General features: G+C 43.6%; 2 protein-coding genes across 2 annotated transcripts; both read left to right on the plus strand.

The window, feature by feature from the left end:
- Nucleotides 1-1,329: 1,329 nt before the first annotated feature.
- Nucleotides 1,330-1,893, plus strand: LOC125283241 (interferon alpha-1/2-like). Its single transcript, XM_048223235.1, has one exon. It carries the CDS (start codon nucleotides 1,330-1,332, stop codon nucleotides 1,891-1,893), a length of 564 nt encoding a protein of 187 aa, XP_048079192.1.
- A 9,648-nt stretch (nucleotides 1,894-11,541) lies between these two features.
- LOC125283240 (interferon alpha-1/2-like) lies at nucleotides 11,542-12,105 on the plus strand. Its single transcript, XM_048223234.1, has one exon. The coding sequence runs from the start codon at nucleotides 11,542-11,544 to the stop codon at nucleotides 12,103-12,105; it is 564 nt and encodes a 187-aa protein (XP_048079191.1).
- The last annotated feature ends 2,624 nt before the right edge of the window (nucleotides 12,106-14,729 follow it).

Raw genomic sequence — 14,729 nt, forward strand, 5'->3', positions numbered from 1 at the left:
TATGTATATATACATACATATATAAATATACAGAAATATATATTACATATATATTTGAGTTCTGGAAAGCCTATTCAATACATCAATAATTCTATGTACAGCAAAACAGAAAAAAATATTGTGATAATAACTTGATGAGTATATATTGTTGGAAGTGAACTTAGACATTATTTTCCCATTAGGTCACATTAAAATTCAGTATACTAAAAACAAATGTTAAGTAGGTAAATTAATTTTTCTTTTCTTTTTTTTTTTTTAAAGATTTTATTTATTTATTCGACAGAGATAGAGACAGCCAGCGAGAGAGGGAACACAAGCAGGGGGAGTGGGAGAGGAAGAAGCAGGCTCATGGCGGAAGAGCCTGATGTGGGGCTCGATCCCAGAACGCCGGGATCACGCCCTGAGCCGAAGGCAGACGCTTAACCGCTGTGCCACCCAGGTGCCCCGGTAAATTAATTTTTCAATTGCTGTTAACAATTTGGGATGATTCTAAATATTTAAGTACATTGATGTCATTATTATGTCTTTCTAGAAATTGTTATTTTGCCTATGAATTTTATATACTTCAATTTGTATAAGTAAAAAATTAGAAGTAGCTGATCAAATTTAGTTATCCAGTGAAGGAGGAATAGCTTTAAAATTTTACTTCCAGCTAAAATTTTTAGTCATTTGGGTCACCTGGGTGGCTCAGTCGGTTAAGCATCTGGCTCTTGTTTTCAGCTTAGGTCATGATCTCATGTGTCTTGGGGTCCACCTAGGCATCAAGCCCTCCATTGACCTTCCTGCTCCATAGGGAGTCAGCTTCAAGATCCTCACCCTTTGCCCCTCACTAGCACTCCCTCTGTCTCTCTCTCTCTTTCTAAAATAAATCAGTGAAACTCTAATTTTTTTTTACTCATTCTTAACCCTGAATTGAATGAACAGAGTAAAATGTACAATATTTTTTCTCTATAAAGCAGAGCTAAAAATACAACTATATATATGTGTATATATATATATATATATACACATATATATATACACACTGTACATAGATCCCTGTAACTAAATTTTCTTGGAAAGTTCAATTACATAAATATTGAAGAGAATCTGAAGGAAGGAGGCAATAAGAAAAAGAAATGGATGAGGAACCCATGCTCTAAACCCAAGTAGAAAGTGCCTAAGGAAAGCAAAAAGAGAAGTAGAAAGTAAGGGAAACATTCAGAAGTTGAAAACTCCTAAGTCCCCTACTTAAGGCACACACACAAGGCAAGATGCTCAGAGAACCTAGAGCCACGGTTCCCAGACTTGCCCACCCCAGCCAGGCCAGCAGCCTCTGCAGGATCCCCAATGGCCCTGCCCTTCTCCTTCTTGGTGGCCCTGGTGGTGCTCAGCGGCAACTCCCTCTGCTCTCTGGGCTGTGACCTGCCTCAGAACCATGGCCTGTTTGCCTGGAGGGCCTTGACGCTCCTGGGACAAATGAAGAGAATGTCTGCTAGCTCTTGTGACGGGTACACACGTGACTTTGCCTTCCCCAAGGAGGTGGTTGATGGCAAGCAGTTGCAGAAGGCTCAAGCCCTCTCGGTCGTGCATGTGATGAACCAGAAGATTTTCCACGTCTTCTGCACAGAGCACTCATCTGCTGCTTGGAACACGACCCTCCTAGAGGAATTCTGCTCGGGACTTTCTGAGCAGCTGAGCCTCCTGGAAGCCTGTCCCATGCAGGTGGCGCGAGTGGGAGAGACTCCCGGCATGAATGTGGACTCCATCCTGAGGAACTACTTCCAAAGAATCTCCCTCTACCTGCAAGAGAAGCAATACAGCCCTTGTGCCTGGGAGACTGTCAGAGCAGAAATCACGAGCTCCTTGTTTTCATCAACGATCTTGCAAGAAGGACTAAGGCGCAAGAAATGAGACCCATTTCAACACGTAAATGAATCTCTCTGACTGAGATTATCACACTTTCCTGACCGAGTGGGCCGTGTCAAAGACTCTCATTTCTGCTGTCCTGGTGACATGAACAGAGTCAATTTCTCAAGTGTTTCTAAAACATGTCAACTCTACAAGCAGTAGTCGCTTACAGATGACCATGCTCATGTTTATTTATCTATTTAAATACTTATTTATGTAAATATTTATAAGATTCAGATTTTTATATATGATTATGTACCCCTTATGTTCCAGAATACAATAAATACAAATATAATAAATATTTAATCAGTTTATAATTTGTTTCTTTATTCAACTTTTAAAAAGGATTTTGTTCATTTGAGAAAGAGAGAGTGAGAGAGAGAGAGAGAGAGCAGAAGCAGGGGTGAGGGGAAGAGAGAGAGGGAAGAGCAGACTCCTCCTGGAGCAGGGAGCCCAAGGCGGGGCTCCATCTCAGGACCCTGAGATCATGACATGATCTGAAGGCAGACACCTAATCGACTGAGACACCCAGGCACCCCTCTTTATTAAACTTTTACTACTGGCATTCTTTTTAAAGAGTAACACTAATTCTAATTGTGCAGTTTGATTGAAAAATGGATGGCAGAATGCATTTCCCTCTCATACTATATTAACATCAGAAGGAACAACTGACTTCTTCTAACGCAAGTTGTACGTTGCCCTTAGGTTATAGGACATGACAAATATGGTCCTGATATCTATATCTTTGGCTGTTGTAGGCATAAGAATCTAAAAACAATCCTCATACTTAGTGTTATAATGAAGAAGGGAAGGAAGTAAATTCTCTCACCTGCAGCTAGAACGGAGAAGGTCAGCCAGTACACATGAAAGCTATGGACTCCTCGACAGGTGACTGGTAGTCGTGGAGGCACAAATGTCCAGTGTCAGGGGAGAGGTGAGCCGGCATTTGACAAGAAACACCACGGCTGAGGTCCATATCTAGCAGGGAAAGCCAGAAACAGAGGTGGTCCTGCGGGGAGACCGTGTAGTGTGAGAAACAGACATAAACTTGATTCTGAGGCTTTCCAACCATTAAAGGGAGGGGACAGAAGAGCCACAGAGGAGACAGTGGACTCGTGGCCATACAGTACAGGGGTAAGCAGAGAGGATGCTGATGAGTGTATTTAAGGAAATAAGTGTGTTTGGTGACGTCATTGGATTCCTGGAAGATGTGGATTGAAACTGCCTGCTATGTCAGAAGAATAGATGCCTTTACTGCCCTTCATGAGAGTCGGTCTGGTGGAACACATAAGCAGAGACCACACTGGAGCAGGTGGGGGCAGAAATAAGAGAAGTCAGTGCCTCTGAAGTGAAGAAGAATACAGCATGAGATCTGGGAATAATGTGGGTCAGTTTTTCTGTCATTTTATGTCATTTCTCTCTTCCTGGGTGATCCATGGAATTGATGTTCTGGCAAATCATGTTAATGTTTTTAATATTGTATTCAGACTGAATCGTGACTTAACTACGTACAATGGTGTATCCTGTCTTGGTTCTTACTACCTTGTGTATCAGCAAGCTGCTCAGGTTTAAGAATCACTAGATGGGAATAGATAACCTCTTCAACGCTTCATCGCTTTATCAAAATATCTATCACTACTGATAAAATAATGTTTCCTGGAATTATTGGCTTCACTAATTAAGCTACTTAACTTTTATCATTGTGACACTGGTTTACAGCGGCTTTATAGTGCATGTCATTTCCTAGGAGAGTTCGATATGATAAGAATTCTTTTATGTTACTTGCTGGAAATTTTTCCTCATTTTCTGAGTATCAGAAACTTCCATGGATTCCAAAATTACAAAATTATCATGGACATAAAGACTGACTGAATTTCTTCACAATTTGAGTGGGTCTAGCAATCTCTTTCTTAATATTTAAGGCAAAGAAAAAATTGGTTAAAATCAGTTGAAAATACAGGAATCATGGAAATCCATGGAGATCGAGCACTTTGTGTATAATTCAGGAGTAAAAACAGACTTAATAATTATAACAGAATATTGTGAATATTAACCCAACTCATGCACTTTAAAGGCACCTAGCATCACATGTTCCATAGAATAACTGATGTGGGAAACAAAGGAAAAGAAAAATTACATTTCCTTACTACCTACAGCCCATTGACAAGTCCTCCAAACACGCAGAGTGACATTGCTCTAGGAACTCAGCTGCCTCCATGTTAAAGCTTCGCTAAGGGCAAAAGGCAATCTTAGCCCAACCTCAGGATCCTATAAGCCTACTTTAACATATAAAAATTCCTTTGGAAACTTCCTTTATCTCCAACCCCCAAGATACATATTGGCAATCATCCCCGAAACATACGGCCCACCAATATACATCTGGAGAGTCTCCTGACTAAGGTTTTATTAGATAGTAATAAATGATTTTTTCCCAACAGCTAGCCCCTTCAAGGTCCGGGAAAACTTGCTTCCAGAATTCCTTAGAGACTTATGCTATCCTTACCACCTCCCAACTTGAAAATATATAATCAGCCACTCCTCATGACCCTCGTGCAGTTTTGTCTGCTCACGGGTCCTGTCCCCTTGCTTTAATAAAACCACCTTTTTTGCACCAAAGACATCTCAAGAATTCTCTCTTGGCCATCAGCTTCGAACCTCAATGTCTTTGCTACATCAAAACCACTTAAAATATGGTATGTATTCTCTTATTTTTCTTCAGACGGCTATACATGAGAATATTGTTTGTCTCTTTCTACAAAATTCTTGGGACCCTGCGTGTTCTACACTTTAGTAACTGACTTCCAAAGGAGGCAGCCTCCAAAACCAGAATTCTGCTGATATTTCTAGAGAAGACTGACCAATTCACTCTCCATTGCAAAGAAGAGTCTTATTTATATTCAGTGATGAAATGGTGGCTTATATGAACATCTGAGAGTTGAGAATAAATATCTAGGTAGAAGTGCACAAGACCATGCTATTTCTTTAATCATCTGGCACCTGCCCTCGCCTCCACACTCCAGGACACATTCCCCTGTCCTAACAGTTTCCTTCCTCACAAAGGCTGAAGTCCCCACAGCATCCTTGGCATTCACTCTCTTGACCTCTAAGCCTATTCACACAACAGCTTTCTTTTTTATTTTATTTTATTTTTTTAAATGGTTTTTTATTATATTATGTTAGTCACCATACAGTACATCCCTGGTTTCCGATATAAAGTTCGATGATTCATTAGTTGCGTATAACACCCAGTGCACCATACAATACATGCCCTCCTTACTACCCATCACCAGTCTATCCCATTCCCCCACCCCCCTCCCCTCTGAGGCCCTCAGTTTGTTTCTCATAGTCCATAGTCTCTCATGTTTCATTCCCCCTTCTGATTACCCCCCCTTTCTTTATCCCTTTCTTCCCCTACCAATCATCCTATTTCTTATGTTCCATAGATGAGAGAAATCATATGATATTTGTCTTTCTCTGCTTGACTTATTTCACTTAGCATTATTTCCTCCAGTGCCGTCCATGTTGCAGCAAATGTTGAGAACTTGTTCTTTCTGATAGCTGAGTAATATTCCATTGTATATATGGACCACAACTTCTTAATCCAGTCATCTGTTGAAGGGCATCTCGGCTCCTTCCACGATTTAGCTATTGTGGACAATGCTGCTATGAACATTGGGGTGCATATGGCCCTTCTCTTCACTATGTCTGTATCTTTGGGGTAAACACCCAGTAGTGCAATGGCTGGGTCATAGGGTAGCTCAATTTTTAACTTTTTAAGGGACCTCCACACTGTTTTCCAGAGTGGCTGTACCAACTTACACAACAGCTTTCTGTTCTGTTGTGGTCTCAGCTTCAAGGTTTCCCTAAAGAGCAGCACATCGCAAGAAAGCAAATAGAAAGCAAAAATGAAATGAAATCTCTAGGTTTTGCAGAACCACCCACAAGACAGGCTTTGTTTTGATTTCCATCCAATGTGATGTAAGAGCAGCTGTGGCTAAAAGGAAACAGAAAGCAGGATCAGGTTGAATGGTGGGCTACTGAAGCTCGTCTCTGGGAAGACCGCCCCTCGCTGGTGGCCATGTACAATAAGGGCACAGACCAAGACTCAAGGCCATGCTTGGGATCCATGCAGAAATGGGACCTCTTCCTGAGGATGTCCCTTCAAGCTACAAAAAGGCTACTTGTTGACAACCAGAGATTCTAATGCTGTCATAAACCTGTTTCCTTATTCTGTCTGTGAGAAAGAGTAAGTCTTGTCCTGAAAATCCCTATAGCCACATTTGGTTTCAATCCCAGTGTTACTGAATATTAAATACTGGAAAGTTTTGGAGGGCCAGAGGCAGGGGCGACAGGGCATCGCCCGTACAACTTTCCATCCCCAGGAGCTTCTGGTCAACATGACAGGTGAGTCGGCAGTGGAGGGTTTGGTGACCGGATGCCCACCAATGGGCTGTGAGAGATCACTGGGCAGCATGGGCCACAAGCAGCCAAGCTTTGTCAGCTTCAAGAGCCAGAGTGCGCACTTGCCCTCCCTCCACCCTCCCCGCCAGCTGATTCCTGCTGCAGAGCTGAAGGCTCCCAGATGTCCAGTCCCGCACAGAAAACAAAGTAAGTACAGGGAACCCAGCCCACACATGTACACCTGAACAATCACAGAGGCTCATCTCTGCCAGTGTTCGGGCATTTCTATTGATGTGGGGAACAAAGGCAAAAAAGGAAATGTAGATAAAATTAAATTTCCTTATAAGCTCCAGCCCATTGACAAATACTTCCTCCAAGAAACTCCCAACTGTCTTAATGTTATTGCCTTGCTAGAGGGGAAGACAACCTTAGCTTGACAATACTAGGCTTCCAGGATCCTGTGAGTCTTCCTTGGCATATGAAAGTCCTTTTGGAAACGTCCCTTTATCTTTACTTCCCCCAACTAAAGTATATAATCAGCCATTCCTCACAACCCCAGTACAGCTCTTTCTGCCCAAAGGTCCTGTCTCCATGCTTTTATAAAACCACCTTTTTGCACGAAAGATGTCTCAAGAATTCTTTCTCGGCTGTCGGCTCTGAACATCAACATTTCCTACATCACTATGTTCTGATTAACAAGGGCATGGGACGCTTATTTGCTCAGAACACCACAGTTGCATGTCTGGAAACATGAAAGTGTTGAAAGTCAACAGCAACTTGGGAACCTGGAAGGAGAACAGAAATGTGAATCAGTGACTTGTCCTCAGGAGGTGGAACAGTAGGAAAGGGCAGCATTGAGTCAACTGTCTCTCCACATCCTTCCCGAGACTCAGAAGATTTAAGTGGATGCTGGGAGCACAGAGTTCTCCAATGCAGATGTGACCCGTAGCAGTGTCCCCACCACGGGTGACACTGACGTGATAGCAGCCTGCAGGGTATTGGAAGGAGGAGGGTTACTCCAATGCTAAGTGCAAATGTCTATTTCCATTGGGAGAAAAATCTACTCCCTTGTGATTCTTTAAAAGGGATTTTCCCAACTTTTATGTAGAACCTATAGTCAGTCAGTTCATGGAACTAAAAAGTGTTACGCTAAGCAAAATAAGTCAGAGAAAGACAAATACCATATGATTTCCTTCACTCATATGTGGAATTTCAGAAACAAAACAGATGAACACATGAAAAAAAAAAAAGGAAAAGAAAAAGTAAGTCTCGAACTGGAAAATAGACTCTTACCTATAGAGAACAAACTGAAGGTGACTGGGGGGGAGGTGGACGGGAGGATCAGTTAAAGGAATGAAGATTACAGAGGCACTTGAAGTGATGAGCACTGGGTGTCGTATGTAAGAGATGAATCATTAAATTCTACATCAGAAATGAATATTATACTGTATGTTAACTTACCTAGGAAAGATGTTGTGGTCCGGAGCCTACAACCAAGAAAGAATTCTTGAGACATCTTATGTGCAAAAAGGTGGTTTTATTAAAGCACAGGAACAGGATCTGTGGGCAGAAAGAGCTGCCCTGGGGTCATGAGGAATGGCAATTATATACTTTACAGTTGGGAAGGGGTTAGGGATACCACACACCACCCAGGTATTTTGGAAACAAGGTTTCCAGGATGTTGAGGGTGCTAGATTTGTTGGGAAAAGTCTTTTAGGTCAGTAGAAACTCAGTCATGAGACCCTGCAGATGTATATCAGTGGGTCATATGCATGGGGGATGATGGACAACATATATCTTGTGGGGTGGAGATAAAGGAATTTTTCAAAGGAATTTTATCTGTTAAAACAGACTTACAGGATGCTGGGGGTTGAGCCAAGATTGCCTTTTGCCCTTAGCAAAGTATTAACAAAGAGGGAGCTGAGTTTCTAGAGGAATGTCACTTGGCCTGTTTAGAGGACTTGTGAGTGGGCTATCGGTAATAAGGACATTTAATTTTTGCTTTGCCTTTGTTTCCCACATCATTAACTAACTGGAATTTAAATAAAAACTTGAATAAATAAAGATACAGGTCTTTTGAAAAAGGCTAAAGAATTTCAAGTCAGTCATTCAGTTGACTCACAACAATAGACACACAATGGCCACACACAACAATAGACAACAAACCTTTGGCATCTGAAGAAGAATCTGGAATCCAAGATCCCTCACCCTCCCCTCCCGACTGATTTCATGCCATTTCCTCTCCTGGCTCTTCAATCCTCTGTCCATTTCTATCCATCGCACTTTCTAACAGGTGCTTCCAGACAAGCCATTATCTCACAACTCCTTAAAGTTCGACCTCGGTACCTTCAGAATAATTCACCCCTCTGGGTATCGACGTCTCTCGAAACAGCTGTATAAATACGCCGAGTCCAAACGGAGATGTTGAGAAGATAGAGTTACGGATTTCAAGGATCTCAGAAGAGTTAGCCTGCAATCAGCTTTAGTGTTATCATCATAAAACATCATCATAACTGTTCTTATCCAGATGAAGAGCAGAATCATTCAGGATCATTCCGTTCCCTTGGCCTTAATATTAGATGTATCAAGGCAAGCTTCCTGGCCTGAGTGGATTTCTCAAGTAGGTCGAGCGCTCAGGCAGGGCGAGTATCCTCTCTCCTTCCACGGAGGGTGAGCAGCTGGGGTGCTGGTCGCCAGCCTCTTGTGAGCTGGTTGGTGTGACTCCTCTCATCTCTCCTCACCGCTGAGCACATGTGGATTGAATGAAAGAAAACTCAGGTGGCTGGTCTTGCCAAGCTGAGGGCTGCCCGGGGCCCCAGGAGCTGGTCTCGTGTGAGCCTCTGGCCGAGGCAGCCACTTTCCTGACTTGGGGTAACTCGGTGCAGCCTTCATGCTCCCCCTCTGCCAGAGCTGACCCTCCCCAGTGCTGCCGCATTCAATTTTGCTAACGCACACTCTGGCATTTCCTCAGCAGAGAGGCCACTCTTTTCACTTCTGTGATGTTCAGACGGAACATCTGTCTTCCCCCCTGCCCCACACACCGCTGTCATGTTTGGCTCTCTAGGAAAGTTGAAATGAGAAACAGAAAAACGGATGTCTTGAAAGTGATAGAGAAAACCAGTGCAGCCCCTTGGCCTTTCTTTCACTTCCTTTCGTATGATCCTCGCAATGACGTAGAACAGGAGGCAGGCGCAGCAAGTCGGGGTGTGTCCAGTAAAGCACTGTGGACAGATTAAGTCATGCAGATCTTCTTGGTGTGGTTACTGAAATTGAAAATGCAATAGCATGACTAAGGAGAGGCAAGAAGGCTGTTTCTCCCTGACGTCACAGCCTGGGCCTCGGCCCCACGCATTCTGAACACCAGGCAGATGACCACACTGAGATGCCTCACAGAAGGACGCAGACTGAAGGAACTACTCCAAGTCATTGGTTTTTGTTGGACGTTTCACCAGAGAGACAGAATCAGCGGGTTCCCTGTGCCCCGCTCAGCAATTACGAGCCTAACAAGTGTTCAGTAGTTTCAGTAAAATTGGAACAATAGGGGCGCCTGGGAGGCTCAGTCCCTTAAGGATCTGATTCTTACTGTCAGCTCAGGCGTTGATCTCAGACTGTGATTTCAAGCCCCACGTTGGGCTCCACCCTGTGTGTGGAGCCTACTAAAAAAAATGAAAAAATGGAAAAGTAAGAGCTGTCGTGACAAAATAAACACATTCCCAAACTCAAGGTGAAACGATTCCAATTGGGTCTTTCGTCTAGGTCGACAACACAATCGTTCACCCTCAGCATCTGAGGGCTGCTGACACTTTTGATGCCTGGTCAGGAGAGGAGGAGGAGGTCAGCACTGAGAGCTCGTGTCCCCGCACAAACACTCCAGGGGCGAGGGCCAGGATCTAGCGGCAGTAATGGCTTTGCTCACAAGGAAACCAGCCCCTGCACAGTTGGGGAACCTAAAGTCCTCAGGACATGGTGAGCCCGCCCTCAGGGAGTGAGTCCCAGAGAGCCCGGGTGGAAGACACTCAGTCACTCCAGAGGAAAAATGTTCCTAGAGGTGGTAACTACCTTGTGAGTGAGGTGTGCCTGGCAAAACACAATCTTCACCCGTCCACGTCCCAGACGAGAACCAGGCCACCTGCTAGGGGCCGTGGCACAGCCTTGGAGCGGTCTAACACAACCTTAGTATTTATCGTCTCTCATTGGGTTTTCTTGGGTCTTATACAAGAAACAATGACATAGAATTCTTGGATGACACACAAAGTGTCTGCAAGATCCTTGCAACAAACCAGGAATAAGACCAATCACTGAGGATTGAAAGAGTTTCTCTCCATCATTTCCTGGATCTCAATGTCTTACCTGGAGAGGTGATCCTTGCTTACTTTTGAGCTGCCATTGGCTGTCTTGTGGTGGTTGCTTGTCAGAGCTTTGATGTGATGTGGGCTTTGGCAATAAAATACCAATTATATTTTACTCTTTAGTTCTACAAAACTTGTCCAACACATCAGTAATTGTCTAGTGGTACACAGAAAAAATATTTTGACAATACCTTCAAGAGTGTCTAGTAGCAGGTGAAGTGAAAAATGATTTTGTCCTAGGAGGCAACACTGAAATTCAGTACACTGAAACCAGATGTTAAGTAAATCATTTAAGTTTTCACGTAATTCTAGTGATTTGGAATGATTTTAAATGTTTAAGTCCACTGAAATCATTCTGTCTTTTCAGAAGTTGTTACTTTGCATATGTACTTCCTATGTTATAACTTATATCTGTAAAGAAGTTATAAGTCACTTATCAAATTTCCTTATTACTTCAGCCTCAATAGTTTTAAAATTGAACTTTTAGCTTAAAGTGTTTAGTCAATCTTAACCCTGAATTGGATAAACTTGACACTTTCCTTGAATCTATAAAGCACAGATAGAAATACAATACACAACTCTCTCTCTCTATGAATTGTGTATCCATGCTCTTAAGTTTTCTTGGAAGGTTGAATTAAAAGCATCCAGAAAGACTCTGGGGACAAGACACAATGATGAAAAAAATAATACATGGTTGAGAAACCCATGCTCTAAACCCAAGTAGAAAGTGCCTAAGGAAAGCAAAAAGAGAAGTAGAAAGTAAGGGAAACGTTCAGAAATTGAAAACTCCTAAGTCCCCTACTTAAGGCACACACACAAGGCAAGATGCTCAGAGAACCTAGAGCCACGGTTCCCAGACTTGCCCACCCCAGCCAGGCCAGCAGCCTCTGCAGGATCCCCAATGGCCCTGCCCTTCTCCTTCTTGGTGGCCCTGGTGGTGCTCAGCGGCAACTCCCTCTGCTCTCTGGGCTGTGACCTGCCTCAGAACCATGGCCTGTTTGCCTGGAGGGCCTTGACGCTCCTGGGACAAATGAAGAGAATGTCTGCTAGCTCTTGTGACGGGTACACACATGACTTTGCCTTCCCCAAGGAGGTGGTTGATGGCAAGCAGTTGCAGAAGGCTCAAGCCCTCTCGGTCGTGCATGTGATGAACCAGAAGATCTTCCACGTCTTCTGCACAGAGCCCTCATCTGCTGCTTGGAACACGACCCTCCTAGAGGAATTCTGCTCGGGACTTTCTGAGCAGCTGAGCGTCCTGGAAGCCTGTCCCATGCAGGCGGCGCGAGTGGGAGAGACTCCCGGCATGAATGTGGACTCCATCCTGAGGAACTACTTCCAAAGAATTTCCCTCTACCTGCAAGAGAAGCAACACAGCCCTTGTGCCTGGGAGACTGTCAGAGCAGAAATCACGAGCTCCTTGTTTTCTTCAACAATCTTGCAAGAAGGACTAAGGCGCAAGAAATGAGACCCATTTCAACACGGAAATGAATCTCTCTGACTGAGAATATCACACTTTCCCGACCGAGTGGGCCGTGTCAAAGACTCTCATTTCTGCTGTCCTGGTGACATGAACAGAGTCGATTTTTCCAGTGTTTCCAGAACATGTCAACCCCACAAGCAGTAGTTGCTTCCGGATGACCATGCTCATGTTTATTTATCTATTTAAATATTTATGTATGTAAATACTTTTAAGATTCAGATTATTTCATTCAGATATTATGTGCACCTTTACATTGCAGAATATAATAAATCTATTTTTGATATTTAACCAGCTCATCAATTTTTTCTTATGGAACTTTTTATGGGAGTTTTTTGAAAGGGTAACACCAAGTCCAATTGTGCAACTCCATTGGAAATCGGACGGCAGAATGCATTTACCTATCATACTACATTAACATCGGAAATACCAACGGACGTCCGCTAAGGCAACTTGCTCATAGCCCTTAGGCTTTAGGACAAAATAAATACAGTTCCAGGTATCTATATCGTTGGTGGTTGTAGGCATAGGAATTTATAAACAATCAGCATACTTAGTGTTATAATGAAGAAGGGAAGGAAGTAAATTCTCTCACCTGCAGCTAGAACGGAGAAGGTCAGCCAGTACACATGAAAGCGGTGGATCCCTCGACAGGGGACTGGTAGACGTGGAGGCACAAATGTCCAGTGTCAGGGGAGAGGTGAGCCGGCATTTGACAAGAAACACCACGGCTGAGGTCCATATCTAGCAGGGAAAGCCAGAGACAGAGGTGGTCCTGCGGGGAGACCGTGTAGTGTGAGAAACAGACATAAACTTGATTCTGAGGCTCTCCAACCGTGAAAGGGAGGGGACAGAAGAGCCACAGGGGAGACAGTGGACTTCTGGCCATACAGTACACGGGTCACAAGAGAGGATGCTGATGAGCGTATCTAAGGAAATAAATGTGCTTTGGGGAGCATCAGTGGATTCCTGGAAGATGTGGATTGCAACTGCCTGCTAAGTCAGAATAGATGCCTTTGCTGCCTTTCCTGAGAGTCGGTCTGGTGGAACGCAGAAGCAGAGACCGCCATGGAGCAGGTGGGAGCAGGAATAAGAGAAGTCAGCACCTCTGAAGTGGAGAAGAATACAGCATGGGATCTGGGAATAATGTGGGTGGGTTTTTGTGTGCATCATTTGCCCTTTCATGTCATTGCCTTCTTCCTGGGTCATCCATGGAACTGATGTTCTGGCAAATCATGTTAATGTCTTTAATATTGTATTCAGACCGAATCGTGACTTAACTACGTTCAACGGTGTATCCTGTCCTGATTCTTACTACCTTGCATTATCGGTGAACTGTTCAGCTTTAAGAACTCACTGGGCAGGAATAGATAACTCATTCAATCCTTCATCAAATTATCTATTCCTATTGATAAAATAACGGTTCCTTTGATTATTGGCTTTATTAAATAGGTTCCTTAACTCCTCATCGGGACCCTGTTTACTACAGCAGCTCTACGCCACATTTCGTTTTCTAAAGAGTTGGATACGATAAGAATTCTTTTCTGCTACTCACTGGCAATGTTTCCACATTTAGGAATACCATAATCTTTGGTGGATCCCCAAATAACAAAATTCTCATGCACATAAAGACTGACAGATGTTCTTCAACAATGAGCGTGGGAAACTGGGTCAGGCCTTCTCTTTCTTAATGTCCAGAGCAAAGAAAACACATTGGTCAAAATCAGATGAAAATACATGGATCATGGAAATCCATAGAGTAAGACTGAGTTGAGTAAAATTCAGGAGTAAAAACAGATTGAACGATTATGGCAGAATATTGTGAATATTACCTGACCTCGTGCACTTTAAAGACACCTAGCATTGCGTCTTTCACCAAGGAATGATTTATATATGGTCCGTAAGTCTTATTTTTCTTCCCGAGACTGAGACAATTCAAGTGGACGCTGGGAGCACAGAGGTCTCCTATGCGGACGTGGCCCATACCAGTGTCCCCAGCAGGGGTGACACCGACACGACACCAGCCGGCGGGGTAGCGGAAGGAAGTAAGGTTACTCCAGTGCCAGCTGCAAACTTCTGTTTCAACTGGCAGAAAAGTCTAGTGCCTTATGAGTATTTAGAAGGGATTCTGTCAACTTTTCCTTAGAACTTCAAGTCAGTCGTTCAGTTGACTCACACCACACCCCCTGGGACCACACACAACAAGAGACGACAACCCTCTGGCCTCTGAAGTGGAATCTGGAATCCTTGATCCCTCACACTCCCCTCCCGACCGATTTCATGCCATTTCCTCTCCTGGCTCTTCAATCCTCTGTCCATTTCTATCCATCGCACTTTCTAACAGGTGCTTCCAGACAAGCCATTATCTCACAACTCCTTAACGTTCGACCTCGGTACCTTCAGAATAATTCACTCCTCTGGGTTTCGACTTCTCTCCAAACAGCTGTATAAATACGCCGCATCCAAACGGAGATGTTGAGAAGATAGAGTTACGGATTTCAAGGATCTCAGAAGAGTTAGCCTGCAATCAGCTTTAGTGTTATCATCATAAAACGTCATCATCACTGTTCTTATCCAGAGGAAGAGCAGATCATTCAGGATCATTCCGTTCC

The sequence above is a fragment of the Ursus arctos genome, unplaced genomic scaffold (assembly GCF_023065955.2).
Source record: "Ursus arctos isolate Adak ecotype North America unplaced genomic scaffold, UrsArc2.0 scaffold_18, whole genome shotgun sequence".
Taxonomy (NCBI): domain Eukaryota; kingdom Metazoa; phylum Chordata; class Mammalia; order Carnivora; family Ursidae; genus Ursus; species Ursus arctos.